At 36.5% G+C, this 17124-nt stretch overlaps 1 protein-coding gene across 2 annotated transcripts in view; it reads left to right on the top strand.

Annotated features, from left to right (window-relative positions):
- Positions 1-17124, top strand: part of TBC1D22A (TBC1 domain family member 22A) — a 180995-nt gene that overhangs the window by 17144 nt on the left and 146727 nt on the right. For both annotated transcript variants that reach the window (XM_054220612.1, XM_054220700.1), the window contains one exon: positions 12198-12268. In XM_054220612.1, coding sequence (XP_054076587.1) covers positions 12198-12268 — 71 coding nt within the window. The remainder of the gene's footprint in view (positions 1-12197; positions 12269-17124) is intronic.

Raw genomic sequence — 17124 nt, 5'->3', positions numbered from 1 at the left:
TTTTCATAATTTACATTGTTGGCTTCACTTGTTGCATTTGTTTCTTAGTTGTTTTATTAATCTTCCTTTTGCCATAGTTTTCCTGATCACTTGCTTTCTCATACCTTCTAACACCAACCTCATCCACTTTTGCTTCTCCAACTTTCTACGCGAAATAACGGACAAGGTGTACTTTCCTGCTCTTTCCTAGCAAAGGTCCTGAAAAGGGTCTTACCCTGTATTTACAACATTGGATTGGACTTTATTTTCTGTTTTCTGCATGCATTCAGAATAACTCTTTGTTCCATTGAGAAGATTAAGGGCAGTGTTTGCTTGAAAAAAATTTAATGAAGTGCCTAACAGAGCTATTATTCATTTGGAAACCAGTTGCTGTGGTTGCCATAGTAATAACTAGCCCTCTATTAAAGCTGTTTTCTGTATGTACTGCCTGTATTGTAATGTGCTGTTGGGGGAGCTGCAGTTCCGTGATTCTGTGCTCTTGAAAGAATTTTCCAGCTTTGTATAGTTAAATTATCCAAGGAATTTATGTTATAGGAACATAAAACATGTAAATCTAGTTTATCATATCTATCATGGAATTGTTCATGCAGGCCATCACTTCATGTAGCCATTTACAGTAATCTCAATGAAATAACAGCTGTATCAAAAATGAATAATGCATACACAGAAATTTTGAGCTCCTTTAATATTTCTTGACTTATTTTTTATTTATTTGTAGCTGATAGAATGATGAGCTTGTAGTTCCAAGAAAAATACTTGTAGACTTGGTCGTTTCCCCTCGTGTGTTTTAGGTGTAATGGGTAATAGCTCTAGTAATAGCTTGTGGGTTTAGAAAGCTGGTAAATTAATGGCATGTTTTCTTTGTAGAATGCCCCATGAAATATTTATGGAACATGAAGGATCTTTAAATCTATGGAAGTAAAAGGATACTGTCTTAAGATTTCTTTTAGAATAATTGCTTTAAACTTTTTCTTCTTCAGAGAGAAATGTGTATCCAAATGTATTGTAATAAAGCAGGTAAAACAAATTTTTCCAAAACTAAATGAACTATATCAAAACGAAGCATTTACATGCCATATTATTCCTTCATAATAAGCTATCCTAACCCAAAAATGTTTCTGCAAAAAAGAAATGCTGTCTCTGTGAGCAGAAGTGACAGTTGGCTAGTGCTAGCAAATGGAGATACTTTTTGGTCTAAAATCTGTAGCTATTTATAAACATTTTGATACTTATTCGTCACAGAGTTATGTAAAATAATGAGACAACTGAAAGACAGAGTAGCAACTGGGGTTCACAGTGTTGCTTCAGAAAGTATCCTTTCCATCTGGGGCAGAGTTTATAGACAAGGTTTTACAAACACTGCTCTTGAATCTGGCTAATTTCAGCTCTGAATCAGTAGGTTAAAATTAATTCTATGCTCATATTTTTATGAAGTGGTCCTGTCTGTGATAAGAATGTTTTACAACTGCTCATTTTCAAAATAATTGTTCTCGAGTTTTAAGAAAATGTTAATTATATTGAAGCAAGGATATTTTTGCAGTACTATCATGATTGAAAAATGTGTGTCTCATTTGTAGGTGGCATTAAAACTCCTTTGTAGAAATCCTGTGCTGGGCAGGCATGTTCACCAGCTCATAACTAGGACATCTAATTCCCTGGGAAATCTACAAGGGGAAAGAGTTAGTATAATGACAATAAATGGAAATTATGCTTTGACTAAGGAGAATGTAACATTTCAACCAATGACAAATAGTTCAATGGTTAATGAGATATTAAATAAAGGACAAGTTTCAGATATAAGTGCAAGTACATTTCCTTGGTACTCTCAAAGTCTTGGTTGAGGATAGATTTCTTCTGCTGCCTTGATTTAAAGTGTTGCAGACTATGGGGTAGATGTATACAATCAAATAGACTTTTGCAAGACAGCAATTTCCAAGTTTTAAACCTTTATGCCTGTACTTCTATATAGCTACATTCTATGCAATAAAAATTAATAAACTTACTGTGTGATTGGAGCCTGTTTGTACCCTACAGAGCAGAAATGTGGTAGCTTTAGATTTGTTCTTTATTTGCCCCTAATTTCATTCTTTCCTGTTTGGCTTCATTAAAAATAAAAATGAGAACACTCTAATAGTCGAGGACTAACTTGGGAAAAAGGGCGTGTCCATGACATCATGGGTATAGAAATGCTATGAATATTAAAAAAAACCAAACCAAAGAAATCCCAAAACAAAACCAAAACCAGCAAATGGGAAGGGGCGGGGGGGAAGAAAGAAAAAAGCCCCCAGCACTTTAATAATGCAAGGCTTTTCTTCAGAACTATTGTGAAGGGGTATCAGCTTCACCAAGACTGTTGTGAATGAAAGCAGGGCATAACAAAGCTGTGACATTCAGATGAGCATTTCTTTGGAAGAAAAGCTAAAATTCAGCCTTTTTTTGGTGTAATATATTAGCTATTCCTACTTCTGTGTACACAATAATAGAAGTCTGTGTAGAGGAAATCAGTAGTAAACAAAAATTCTTCTGTTTTCCCCAATTATAGTTGCACTTGGATAGGTGCTCTAGGAAAGTTCTGCTCAAAGAAGTAATATCAAGTAAATTGGATTTTGTGTTCAACCTTTGCTTTAATTATTAACAATAATAGACGAGTAAAAATATTTCAGAAATTAAATTTAGCCTGCACCTAGATTCTTTATTTTGACCTTTGGATGCTTTTTCTGCATTTGACAGTGTATAGACAAAGTTTTTTGATAGTTCTTTGATGTTCTACTGATCTTCCTTACTAAAGATGACCTGGGAAAAGAATAGAGGGCTTAGGTGTTAATGGTGAGAGAAAGGCCCCAGTTGCTTGTTGGAAATTGATCAGAGATGGCTTGTGCATTGTATATTAACAGCAGTAAATATATATTGCGTTTAAACTCAGTACTATAATGTATAGTAATAATATAACTTCCCTTCTTTTGGATGTTATACTAAACTTTATACTAAAATGAAGTAAAAAACCCTCAAGCTTCAAGGGCTAACTCCGAGTCAAACATTTGGAGTATTTTGGTATGCATACAACTCCAGCTGCAGCATTGGGCTTTCTGTCTTTCAATTTACCTCCTTCATCTTAGCAAGTTATTTTTGGCATCTCTTTCCATTAGTTGGCATTCATCCTTTCATTTTGTGAATTCATAGGAATAGTCACACGTGTTAGTGGGGAAAACGCAAAAAAAAATTCAGGAAAGGAAGGAAATGAAAACTTCTGCTGGTGGACAGGTTGAAGAGATAACATGTTCCCCGTATAAAAAGCTGACAGAAGTTAGAAAAATAGCGCTTCGTTTTCCAGCCTCTCTCTGCTTCCTCTTTGTGAAGATGGAGCATCTGTGGATGTAGGTAGGAACTGTTCAGTCTCTTTGAAGCTGTGAGATGGGTTCCAGGTTTGGAGCTTCTGTGGCTGTTGGAAGCCACTGGGGCTGGTGACAACTTTCAAGGCCAGACGCTCAGGCGTGTGCAGATAAACACAAGATGACTTCTTTCTAGGATGCCAGGAAGGATTCAATGTCGGATGTGTGAGCTGATTTTTATCATGTCAAGGCTGTTTGTAAGAGCAGCACATCATACCTGTTTTCTAACAATGTTTTGTCAAGTATCTCATTTGCTTCTGTTTCTTGGAAAGGTGCTGTTTTTAGAGGTGTAATCAAATATTTTTTTCTTTGCATGACATCTTTGTGGATTTATTTGCTCTTAAGTTGAACTTCTGACCTCTGTCAGGCATTTCATGTCATTTTTTTGTAGCTCTCTTGTATTCTCAACAAACTCATGTCTAGCTATTTGCTCCCTTGAGCGTGCTGTGTGTTACATATTGGCCCAGTATGGAACTTTTTTAAAATAAATATTTTTATCATGTGTTATATGGAGAAAATTCATCCTTAAGTGGATTTTCTGTTACAAGGTACTGTAGTATCTGAACGTGCTTAGCACTTCTTGGTGGGAAAGCTAAATATTCAGGAGGAAATGGGGAGAACCAGGTGTTTAAAATAAAAGCTAATGAAAATTGGATAAAAAAAATGTGGCACTGTGGCAACTTACAGACTAAACTTATTATTTTAATTTTGATATGTAAAAGTCAGAATGATTTCACCCCCTCAGGTCTTTTTTTAAAATTAAGATTCATGTGTCTCAAGGTAACCTGAGAACTTGAATGCAAGTATTTCAATTATGTGTTATCATTTGATTTTATGAAGTGATCTGGTGGGTCATTTGTAAGAATAAAGCCCATCGTAAAACCAGTAATAGACAAACTTGCTGTAAAATTTATGCATGTGTTTCAACTAAAATGTATACGTAATTCATGTATTTTAACGGTATTATTAGAACAGCTTCACTGACAATCTTTTACGTATATCTGAAGTGGTACTCTATGTATATGCTTCAATTTGTTCTTTCTTCTCTTGTCAACAGAAGCATTTCTATTTTATGCTTTAGTAGTGTTAAACTAAATCTTCTAGGAGCGACTTTTTTCCTGCTTTTATAATTGTTGGGAAGGGCATGGTTCTTGGTTTTCTTTCCTCTTGTTTTGGTGTTGAACCATCAGAGGAAAGCGTAATGTGAATTGATGCTTTAACAATAGCGATGCACAAGGGTCAGAAGCTGTGTGCTTTTGGGGTGATAATCATGAAAGTGTGCTACTGCACCCAAAAAGAATTCTTGCATAGCCTCTTTCAGTTGTAATGTGTGCTGTTTGTCACTGGTAAAATGCTAGTTGAGCTCACTGTAGTGAAAATTTAGGACCAGAATTTTAGATGATTTTTGGAGTAGTCTGAGATTCTGGAATTTTGGAGGACTGTGGTATAGGACAACAGTCAGTGTTGGTGCAGAAATGGAATTATTACATACCCGGGGCTAATGGGTTGTGATGGAGTTGACTTAACTCTCAGATGTGCAATCATCTGTCTGTCTTTTCCATACTGAAAGCAATTACCGTACCACTTTTGAAAGCAAAACCAGAAACAAAAACCTTGAGAAAGTTCAGAAGGCTCCCGTATGGTATGTCAACAGAGTAGAGGAGGTTATTAAATGCAATCCAAAAGGTGAAGTTCTGCGTCAAATAAGGAGAGTAGAACAGAATATAAATCCTGTCAGGCTAAATACATGGAAGCACTTCTGAAAGAGAGTTTGAGAAGCGATTTGCAAAACAACCAAACAAACTAGTATTAAATGCTTTTTATCAAATATATTGGGAGAAAGAGCATTGCCAAAGATTCTGTAGGCCCAGCAGAAAATCCAGGCATAAAAAGAGTACCCAGAGAGGATAAGGCTCTGGCAGAGGAACATAAATAATTACTTGCGTTCAGCATTCAAGAATGTAGGGAGATATTCACTCCCAAATCCTACATTATGGGGAATTAGTCAGAGGATCTGTTTCAAATAAGTGTTACGTTATAAAACAAAAATGTCTTGTCCTTGGTGTGTATTTCTACTTCTGTGTCCAGTGCTGAGATTTTCTTCCAGAAAGGGCAGTCCTTTGAAACCCAGTCTCACAGGATATGTATGTTATTGTTTGGGATTACACGACAGCTCAAGCTATTCCCAGTTAAAAGAAATGTATATTTGTTGCAAAACAGTGTCAGGAATGAAAACTGATTTGTCTTGAAACTTGCTGAAAAAAACCTTATTCCTCTTTTCTCTTTAATTTGCAAAGAGTGACTCTTTAGTTCAGTGAGTCCTACAAGTGTTTGCTTATATTTAGCCCAGAAGTGAAGGTTTCGTTTGAAATAGTGCCATAATTTAAATTCTCTTTGTCAAAACTATCTTTTCCTAGTCCTGAGTGTAGAAGGAAAGCTCAGCTGCATCACAGGATAGAAGGTTTAATAGAATAAGCTATATTCCAATTTGGTTGCATAGTTCCAGTCTTTGGCTTTAAATGCGTTACTGAAGAGTAAGTGGAGTTTTTGTCCTGGATGATTTAGTCATATGCGCCACATTTCCGATTATGACAGATCTGCATCTTTTCTTGTTTTATGCTTGGTGGGTTTTTTGGGGGGGTGGTTTTTTTTCCTCTTTACATGGGTTGTTTTTAGAGGTTGGTACCCATGTATGTGCATAGATTCTTATCTGGATCAACTTAAGAGAGGAAAAAAACCCAGTAAGGTGAAAGATGAGACAGAGTTCAATGGAGTATAGAGTTGAGAATGAGCAGTTGATGTTACTTGAAAGTAATAAAAGTAGTTTCCGAGTTGCAATTTATTTTCTGTTTTCTGCATGTACTATGCTTATCACATAGTTTGTAAATGGTGTGCTTGTCTGTACCAGTAACCAAAACTTGAAGCTTTAGCAAAATGATTATGTAAGGAAGTAATAAACTAATGGATAAGATCTCTTTCCTTTCAGCCAGGCAACCAGTGACACAAATAGATCAGACCTGGCAAAGTGTCCTTGTTCATAAATGCCGCACAAGGACTAGCGGAGCAGAATGGTGCACAGTTGGACATCACTTGCCTTTGAAGACTTGGGTCCTTCCTTGTTATTAATCCAACACTGGAGCTTATAATCATGTTCTGGGGTGGAGGAGAGATACATATATAATTTGTAAATGTGTTTAGTTAAGGCAAATAGTCTCTTTTTTATTCATAAACTATACAAAATACCATTTTTCTAGTTTTTTTGCTATTACATACTTTGCCTTCACTTGTTCTGACTGATTCCTGCCTTTTTGGCTTTTAGAAGAATATAACTAGTTGATACTACTGCGTATGATTTAGTGCTTGCTAGCTTGGGGATTTACTTGACATTGAATCATGGGTGGAATTGAAACTTGTTGCAGATGTGTTAGGGCTGCAGGCAAATACCTAAGCTGGTGACAGCCCTGCTCGGAGGCTGAGCTCACTCCCCAGGGTGTGGAGAACGACTGGAGGCGACCTGAGAAATTGCTGTACATAACAAACAGCAGCAGTGTGAGAAACTGATAGAAGTTATAGATAGCACCCTACGGCATGCCTGCATTTCACAAGTAGTAAAGGGGGAATTGTGTGAGAAATGACCAAACAGTGCCGTTGCATGGAGGGGGGCACTGGGGCCACTTTGGAAGGTGCAGTGTTACAAGACCAGCAGTGCCTAGGTAATCATTTCAGAGGTACCAAGTTTGGGTATAGCTGTAGCAAAACTGGCACCACTAAGGGAAGAAGTAATTGGAGTGGTTTGTTAATTTGTGCCAGAGAAAAGGAGGTAGAAGGGTGGTGAAAAAAGAAGATCAAGGGAAAAAGGGTAAGGTATGCGACCAGGTGCTGTCTGGGGGTACCTGTTGGGCAGTTTGTGCTTGATCATTGCTGCTGGAGTCTGACAATAGACTAAACCTGTTAAGACAATAAAATACTATTGAAGTAGCCAAACCTGCTTCAGCTGCCAGGAGGACTTAGGGGAGGAGGGTTTTCTTTGCTGGCAAGGGGGCACCTCAGTGGGTGGATCAAGAATCCTGTTATCGCTAGTTTAGTGCCTCTTCCAGGCTGTTTGTGGAGCCACCACTCCGTAACAGGATGGGTATCAAAATACCTGATTTATGGTGCCTCTGGTCATTCACTGCCAATACTGTTAGGCTGAGTAGTAGTTCTTGCTTTTGGCAGTCATTGGGAACTTGTAATATTAGAATTGTATCTTATCTGCTTTTGTAGACTAGAAAATTGGACTAGTAAAATAGACTACTAACTAGAAAATAGACTAGTAAATCAGACTAATGGTTCAGTCTTCTGCTTGCTGTGGGAAAAATGCTAAAGATGCTATGAGCTAAAATGGTATGGATTTACAAAATTGCTTTTTAGTTGCAACACTGTTCTTGATCTCAGACATCTATTACAAAGCTGTTTGTTCTTTAGAATGCAAAGATTTTGTTTTAACTTGAACTTCTTGGATAAACGTCTGTTTAAGGCCAAATATCAAGATATTCTAAAGATGATCACTTAATACCACCGTAACATAACAATTTATCGCTTAGGGAATTTTTGTGTCCTTCCTTCTGCTGCTGACCATCTCCCCTCTTCCCATCCTGAAAAACTAGTCCCTCAAAGCTATTGCTATAAAGAACCAATCCCCGAGAGCCAAGAAGCCCATTCCAAATAGCAATGTACTCAGACATTTGTTATGTTTTGAAGTAGCAGGCAGTTTTTCATCTTTTCTTGGTGTAAAAAAAAAAAAAAAAAAAAATTAAAAAAAATTCCTATTTCTTGGTTTTTACTTCAGTAGTGTCCATCTGCGCTTCTTTTAAATGCTCCTTAATGAAGGCTGTTCCTGTCCAGCTGTGTTCTGTACCCCAGCCTTGCCGTGTGTCATGGCAGAGGTGTTTGCATGGGTTTTTTTTTGTGTCATAGGTATTCTTGGGTTTTCTTCAGAATCCATTAGTGTATTTTTTCCGTTGTTCATGGCATTCCATAGCTCTCTTACTTTAGAAATGCTTTTTGGTTGCTGTCCTCAGTGTATGAGCAGCCTATCTCTCTGCTGTTGCACTTAATGCACCTCTGTGCCCAAGCCTCGTCTTTTATTGGGAATGGACAATCCTGGGTGCCATTTCCTATTTAGTGTCAGTGAAATTCAGGAGTCACTTACATAATGTCAGAGAATTTTAGTTGCTTGCTACCTCTCTTCCCCATTGAATCCCCTGTGTTTGCAGTGACAGCATACTCATGATGAAGTATATTTATTGTGCCAACCTGTGATAACGTAGTTCAATTTAAACCTCATGCTCTCTCTTAATCAGTGTTTAAAGTCTTGGCGTGGTTTAACCCCAGCTGACAACGAAGCACCACATGACTGCTCGCTTACTCCTCTCCCAGGTGGGGTGGAAAAGAGAATCATAAAAGAGAAAATCAGTTGGGTTGAGATAAAGACAGTTTAGTAAGTAAAACAAAAGCTGCGCACACAAGCAAAGCAAAGCAAAACAAGGAATTCATTTGTCACTTCCCACCGGCAGGCAGGTGTTCAGCCGTCCCCCAGAAAGAAAGGCTCCATCACGTATAACAGTAACTTGGGAAGACAAACACTGTAACTCTGAATGTCCCCCTCTTCCTCCTGCTTCCCCCAGCTTTTACTGCTGACCATGATGTCACATGGTTTGGAATATCCCTTTGGTCAGTTAGGGTCAGCTGTCCCAGCTGTGTCCCCTCTCAACATCTTGTGCACCCCCAGCCTACTTGCTGGTGGGGTGATGTGAGAGGCAGAATAAGGGAGGAATTTATTGGGATACCACCAGATTTCTTGGAGTTACGTGTACAAGCGTGCTTTTGTGCTTCCTCCACCCATGCATATTTAGTGTGCAGAAGTATTGTGAGCTTCCTAATATTTTTTGAAAGCACAGAATCATAAAATCGTCTAGGTTGGAAGGGACCTTTAAGATCATGAAGTCCCACCATCAACCTAACACTGGCAAAACCACCGCTAAACCATGTCCCTAAGCACCACATCTGCCTGTCTTTTAAATACCTTCAGGGATGGTGATTCCACCACTTCCTGGGGCAGCCCATTCCAATGTTTAATAAACCTTTTGGTGAAGAAATTTTTCCTAATACCCATCCTAAAGCTCCCCTGGTGTAAGTTGAGACCGCTTCCTCTTTTCCTGTTGCTTTTGTTTTTTTTTAAAGTACAGTTCTGTTTTAAAGGTTGTACCATTTTTTGGTTAATAATTTAAGGTTTTCTTAACTATACAGTGGATTCTATGGACGAGCAATGAAGACAGGTGTGGAACTTCGGTTGATGATTTGGGGAAAGGTACAGCTGAAATATATAGGGATGAGGGCTAAAAAAAGGAGGGAAATAAGGAAAAAGGAAGTCTAGAGATAAAGGTAAAATGGATACATGGGATTCAGGAGTGATCTGTAAATAGGAAGTAGAGGTTAGGAAATTAGTGTTAAAAGAGATGAAGGTTTTCTTTTGGTTTTGTAGTCATGCTATTATCAAGGAACCTTGGTATAAGAGCGAACTTCGTCATTGTTACTACTACTTTGTGTGTACCTCTGTAGATGCTCCTTCTGAGGTACCTCTGTGCCTATAGAAGGGGAAGTAAAAAGAGTTTGGTGCTTTGCTGTATCTAGATCTTCTCTGAACCTCTCAGTTTGGTTTGGAGTTTGGACCGTAAAATGAACTTAAATTTGTTTCTGCCTGATACTGTATGTTTTTATTTCCATATTTAAGAGCAGGCAATGATCTGCATATGCCAATTAATAACAAGGGAGGGGAAGAACTGGCATTACAATTTTTGTGTGAAGAATTCTTGCTGTAAATGATCAGCATGTTGGATAGGGATGGACTGTAAATAAGAAGGAAAATAAAATGTAATCAGTTATAGTATATTTAATCTTACTGTTGTTGTAGACATGGATAGGCTGCAAGTACAAGGAAATACAAGACTGAGGAATCTTTTGTTTGCTGGAAATCAAATAAGTCACTTCATGTTTGGTGTGTTCTTATACTTTTTCCTTTAGTATTTGGCATTCTATTCTTTGGATTGCCCAAGGTATATGACTGAATTTGTCTTTGCTCATGCTCAATATAATCTTCCTAAATGGTTAGGTATTATACTGTCTTGGTACACTTATGCAGTTAGATATGTCTAAATATAGTTTGTACTGACAGAACTTTTATGTACTCTTGCTTTAACAAGGTGTCACCTTCACATCCTTGTATTTCTTCTTCTACAGGAAAGATATAAATTAGTTCATTTAAAAGGAAAACTATAGAACAAACCATGTCTTTAAGTCAAAAACATATTAGGAAATATATTTTTTCATTTTTTTCCCCTATGTCAGGGTATTTTCACTTTTTCAGGGGGTTGAAGTGTTGTAGAAAAGAAAAGATTCTATTAAGGAAACTTATTGTTGTCAAATACAATAGTATTTTAAAGCTTATAGACGAAAGACAGTTTCGTTGGTGTTATATGAAAGTCATCCTTTTTCTTTAGACTAGATTCAAGACTTGATAGACGCATTCACTTTGATATGATGGCCTTTTAGCATCTTGCTTCTTAATATCTGCTCTTTTTCTCTTCTTTTCTGAGTTTCTGCTGTGTTTTGATCCTAGTGCAGCATCTGGTCACTGTTTTGCTTGGATTTTGGTGATGTAGCCTCACTGTTCTCAGTGAGATCCCTGTGCAGCCGCTGGTGTGTTGGCTGAGCCTGCTGCCCAAAGTGAGAGGGGAAACACAGAATCATAGAATCTTCATGGTTGGAAAGGACCTTTGAGATCATTGAGTCCAACCACACACATGAAAAATCCCCTACAATCTCTGCCACTAGAGCATGCCCTGAAGTGTCAAATCTACATGTTTCTTAAAGATGGTGACTCAACCACCTCCCTGGGCAGGCTGTTCCAGTGCCTGACCACTCTTTCAGTAAAGTAATTCTTCCTAATATCTAATCTAAACCTCCCCTGCCCCAGCTTCAGACCATTTCCTCTGGTCCTGTCATTATTCACTTGGGAGAAGAGGTCAACACCCACCTCTCTACAACCTCCTTTCAGGACTCAACAACATCACTTGTTGAGTGTGTATGTCCAGTCCTGTAAGGTTTTTCTTACTTGAACAGTTGTTGGTAAGCCCATGTTGGTTTGGAAAAAGAGCTACAAGTAAATATCTCATAAAACCATTGTTTTTTAGGACACTGTTAAGCATCTTTTGTCTTTACATTTTTCATAATTTTTTTTATAACTTTTTTCACATGATAGACAGTTGTCACAAAAAAAAAAATGTGTGAAGTCCCACAGATTGGTTTAGCTGGGTATGGTATCTAACAAGCAGCTTTCAAGAGAAAGGAGTACAACATGAAGAATGAGAATATGGCATGGGATTAAATTCCAGCATTTAGACATAAAGTATCATTCTGTTTCTGTAACTGCGAATCTCATTTTTAATTAGGATCTGCGTAAGCATATTATACGATAGGTCTGAGTATCTCTTGCATGTTAATATAAGGCACGTATCCTAAAAAGTAATGCTGAGAAATACTCCAGAGTTACCTTATCACACTCAGTACCTATTATCATAGGTATTCCTATGGATAGTAATTAGCCGGTATCCTATTAATTTCTTAGAATTGCCATATAATTATGATTTCATTGGAATATAATAAGACAGGATCATTGTTGTAAACAACTTTGTGCTAATTTGAATATATATGTGTGTATTAATTCATAATAGTTTCATTAGTTCTCATGAAATACTTCTCTTTTAACAGAAGAATTACGGAAATTGAGCTGGTCTGGCATTCCCAAACGGGTTCGTCCAGTTGCGTGGAAGCTTCTTTCAGTAAGTTGTATTTTTTTTTTTCTTCTTCCTTTGCATTTAGTAGTAATAGTTTTTTCAAGCATTGCAAATAGTTTTGCTGGAGTTGTAATCCATCAGTGATATTTGAAAATATTGTGTCTTGTTGCTGAATTGTGATGAAACTTCTGTTCTTTTGCTCAATTTCAAGATTAATTTGTCAAACCGAAAGGAGGGGAATGAGAAGTAGTAGTAAATCATGTCAGCTGTATATCTGTATTTTTCAGCCTGGCTTTCTATGAAAGAAAGGCTTATGTGATAACAGTGGCCTCTTTCAACCGATTTTGATGGAATGGTGGAGAGTTCAAAGCCAGTGCATTCTTACAGTTTTCTGGAAAATAGGCACACAGAAGAGGAAACGAAGCCTACCGGTGTCTTACGAAAGGCCTCATTCTGACTTCACATTAAAGTAACTACAAGAAAGGATTAGCACTGTACTGAAGAAAAGCTGTGATAGGATCTTATGGGTTTTTTTGCTGATTTTTCTGTAGTGGTTTAAGACTAGCAAATCTGAACTGCTGTGGTCAGTTACCTTGTGGCATTAGCTCTCCCGATGTCAGACCTGTGAGTCAGTTCAGGGAGACAAGCTAATTAAAAAGCTAATCGCTTTTTTGTAGTGTGAGTTTTTGGCTGGCTGAGCTCCCTGAACTTTGCCCGGTGGTTAGAGGATTTTGCAAGGGCAGTAGCTTGGGAGTAGGTTGACTGAAATACCGAGGAACAGCACACGGAGGTGCTTCAGTCGGGCATCAGAGACAAGCTTGTGGGAATCTGGGATTCACTGGGTTTGGTGTTACAGAACTGGAGTTTTTTAATCTCTGTTTGCAGTATGTTTAAAAAGGTTCTTCTGCAAAAATACAATGTATTCCTTGTAGGAGTATTTTTCATGTCAGTCTTTTCAACTATAGTGCTTGCAATGGCAAACAGTTGTGCATTTTAGCTGTTGTTTGTCTGCCTGTGGTTGCTAGAAGAACTTGTGAAGATGTTTGTATTAAAAAGAAGCAAAAATCTCATTCTGTCTACTCTCCAGAGGCTGTGAAAGACACTTTATCAGCAAATCTTCATGCATTTAAGAACTGTTTAAAATTCTGAGTTATACACACAACAGTTTAACACTATTGAATTTTTCAGAGAGTAGACTTAAATAGCTTTGCTTTTTATAGAATAATTCAGCGGGGAATGCGAAGTATTTACTTCAGACTGAGACTGATTTCCAGTGACTGAAAGAGTGTCTCTTGCTGATGAGTTGTACTAAATTTGCAGCTTAGTTCCTTCTAATGCTAAATGCAGATGCAGCTTCTTAATGGTGGATATTCAAATATCCTACTGTAATTGAAATGAAATGCAGTGTACAGTTTATTTTAGTTCTGTTCCCAAAGTTGTCTGAAATTTTGGTAGTGAAAAGAGCATTTTATTATTTTTTTTTTCTCTTGAAGTTCAGGATGCCTGTTTTAAAACACTCAGAGTTAAAAAAAAAAAAAGTCTAACTCAAAATTGCCTGTAAAACACAGTGAGCTAAAGCATAAGGATAGGTTAAGCTCTGAATCAGAGGACTGACAGGTCTAGAGAATTGGAATTACGTGAAAGTTAACTGCAGTCACTTTCTTACTTTCACATAAGAGCGTGGACTTCCTGTGAGCTTCAGCTTCCTACCATAAGTTGATTTTAGTTTATTCCTGAGATTCCCAGTCTAGAGAAATTCCTAAGTGTAGAGTTCTCTTGTTCTGTTGTTATAACCACTCCAGTTCAGGATCCATTCCAGTTCAATTCTTATCTTTGGCTGTCTTGCCATACCTCCGCAAAGAAACTCTCTTCAGGTTATTTTGCTTTTCCTTTAAGAATTAAGTGGATTTTTTTTTTTATTTTTTGAGTAAGAGACTTCCAAAATTGTGGTGTGTTGATTTTTTTTTTTTCTTGATTTTCTTTTTCTTTCTGTCACTAAATAGCAATATTTTGAAAGTTCTCAGCTTTTCTCATGTAATTCTTATGATGATTTCTTATCTACTAAGTGGTCCTCAATTAACGCATTTTGGAAACCCAAAGACAAGTCATTTGATAAACATTGTTTTTCTATGCTATAAGGCTGCAGCTTGTTTCATCTTCTTTCTGAAGTGGTGAAGAAGTAGTGCTTTGAGTATTTGTGGTCATAAACTCCATGATGCTTTTTTCTAATTGTAATTAATTTTTAAGTCACATTAGTTGTTAAAACATGTTACCTGCTGCTAATGCACGTCCCAGGTAAGAGGGTGCGATGTGATAGGTCTTTCGTGCTATAAGGTGCACTGGGAGCTATTGGCGAAATAAATGTACAAAAGCAAAACTGTTTTCGTTAAAGATCAGTTGCAAAACCAAAGAAGATGAGCAAACCAAAGCATAATTTAGAGCTAAATTAAGCCTGGATATATTTGTTTTGGAATTATTCAGAAGTCTTACTTAAAAAGCGCAAACTATGACTTATTTGGGGAACTGAGTACAATTGGTAGTATCCGAGGCAGAAGGTGATTGTGTTGTTTGTAAAATCAGCATTGAAGTTGGAATTTTTAAAATACGATTTAAAAAATCGAACAGTTGAGATAGTTATTACATAGGCAGTAGGTTAATAATGTTAACAGGTGTTTGATGAATACAGTTCTTCAAAGGGAAAGTCTATGAAAAATCAATATAATCAGGGATTGTTGGTGTTATGCATGTTTACTTGTAACAGTATATAAAAAAAAAACCAACATGATTTATTTTAAAAATATAGCAAAAAGGGTAGGTATACTGTACCTAAACAGCAAGCAGAACTATTCAGACTCACTTTTCTTTTGAATAACAGAATTAAAGATATGGTTGCAAAAGCCTTTGGAGGAAATTAATGAATAAAAGGATTAAACTCTCCACCAATTTATTCCCTGATGATACGTTCAAGCCTTTCCAACTTTTAAAAATAAAACCTAATTTGTAAAGTGAACAGGAAACAAGACACGTCCAATTGAAAGATTACTTCAGTCTTTGAAACTGAATAATGGCAAAAAGACTTGCTGAGAAAATATTGGTATCCTTCAAACATTCACATTTGATCTCACAAATGAATTCTTTTCTAATGGAACTAAGATATCCTACAGGAAAAAAACCCAACTGTTGAGAATAAATGGAGGCAAAATTCAATATTTAACTTAATACAAAGCACTGGGACAGGATATTAAATGTCAGACTGAGTCTCAAGGCAAAAGTTAAGCTGGTGCAATTTGAAGTACCTGGAATCAGACGCAAGTCAGTACGTTTTAAAAGATACAGTTTTGCCGAAGCAAGTACCTGTTAAGGTAGCTGGAACGTAATGTGGTTTGTACTTATTCTGTTGTCTTAAACTAAGACATTAAAATACATGGGAATAACATTTAAAATGGTTTTAATATAGAGATATGTTCAAAAATCTATTGATGTTTAGTATTTTTTATTTTTCCCTACATGTTGAGCAAAATGGACATTATAGAAATGGGATGCGATGTTGGATTGTTGCAGGAGAGTAATGGAACCTATATACCTATTTTTAGTGTGTTTAATTTTATTGTATATTTAGCAATTTTAGCATGTCAAGTTTACTCATTCCATTTTTGCTTTTAGTGTTTAGGACTGAATAAGAAAGTTGTTTTTGTAGTTAAATGCACAGCATTTTATTAGTTACTTGCTGTGGCTATGGCTCACTGTATAAGTGCAAATATATGCTGCACTCCTAGAATAGTTTGGTTTTTTTCATGTTACGAGGATCTGTTTTTTTTTTTTTTAAGGAAACTTAAATCTGACATAAGTTTGATTTCTCTGTTTTACTAATTACCATTAGTATGGCGATAGCTATTATTGTGTAAGGAGAGCTTTTGTAATATTGTCAAGAAATATTTTAATTTGACTTGACTAGTGAGTAATACATTTATTAGTTTTTTCTTATATTGTCCTGTATGTCCAGTCTCTTTCAAAGCCATCTATCTTTAGAATTATTCTTTTGCAAAGTATTTTTCCAGGACTGCCATGTATGTAAAATATGAACTAGCTTTCTTTTTTGCAGTGTTATGGGATGTTGATTATTTGAAATCAAGGTGCTTACAAAAAAAGTTAACTATTTCTGAATGTTCAGGAAACTTTTTGGTAGCCAGTTACATGAATAATGATCTTTCTAATAAGTGAATTTTTATATAAACTGAACATTTAGTAACTTTCATCACATTTCCTGTTGTAAAATGCTGAAATAGTAACCCGAGCTTGTTTTTTAAATGGGAAGTAGGCTGAGATGCCAGAAATGGGGATCAAACTGGACAAAAGAAAACGAGAATGGAATTGGTTTTTTGGAGGGGAAGATTGGGATTTTCACATATATATGAATGAGTTCAGTGAAGATCCATTCAGATGTATTTTGTACTTAAGGCAACAATGTATAATCCTGCATATATGAAACATGACTTCCTTAGTGTGTCCGTACCTTATGGAAAATAAGACACTACTTATAAATTGCTTTTGGGAAACAACTAAGGAAATGCATAGCTAGTGTTCTTACATCTAAGAGCCCAGTCACTGGTGCTGTTGAGTCTTTTTCTGTGATGAAACTTTTAATCATCTGTTGAGGTGAAATGAAAGCTTGAAAATATTTATTTTTTCCTCATCTGAAACAGTGAAATAAAGGAGCTAGACTGTTTTTAAAGCTTTTGAATTAATACTCCGTTGTATTACAAGTTTAACCGTAATTTAAACACATTTCCTAATGTATATCATTCCTACTTGAAGGCAACCGAGATAATGTGCTTTTTCTTTAAAAATTTAATAAAATTGCTCTGATAATGGCCACATAGGAATGCAGAAATTAATTAACT

Source organism: Rissa tridactyla, chromosome 1 (assembly GCF_028500815.1).
Source record: "Rissa tridactyla isolate bRisTri1 chromosome 1, bRisTri1.patW.cur.20221130, whole genome shotgun sequence".
Lineage (NCBI taxonomy): Eukaryota > Metazoa > Chordata > Aves > Charadriiformes > Laridae > Rissa > Rissa tridactyla.
This window is presented reverse-complemented; position numbering and strand designations above follow the sequence as displayed.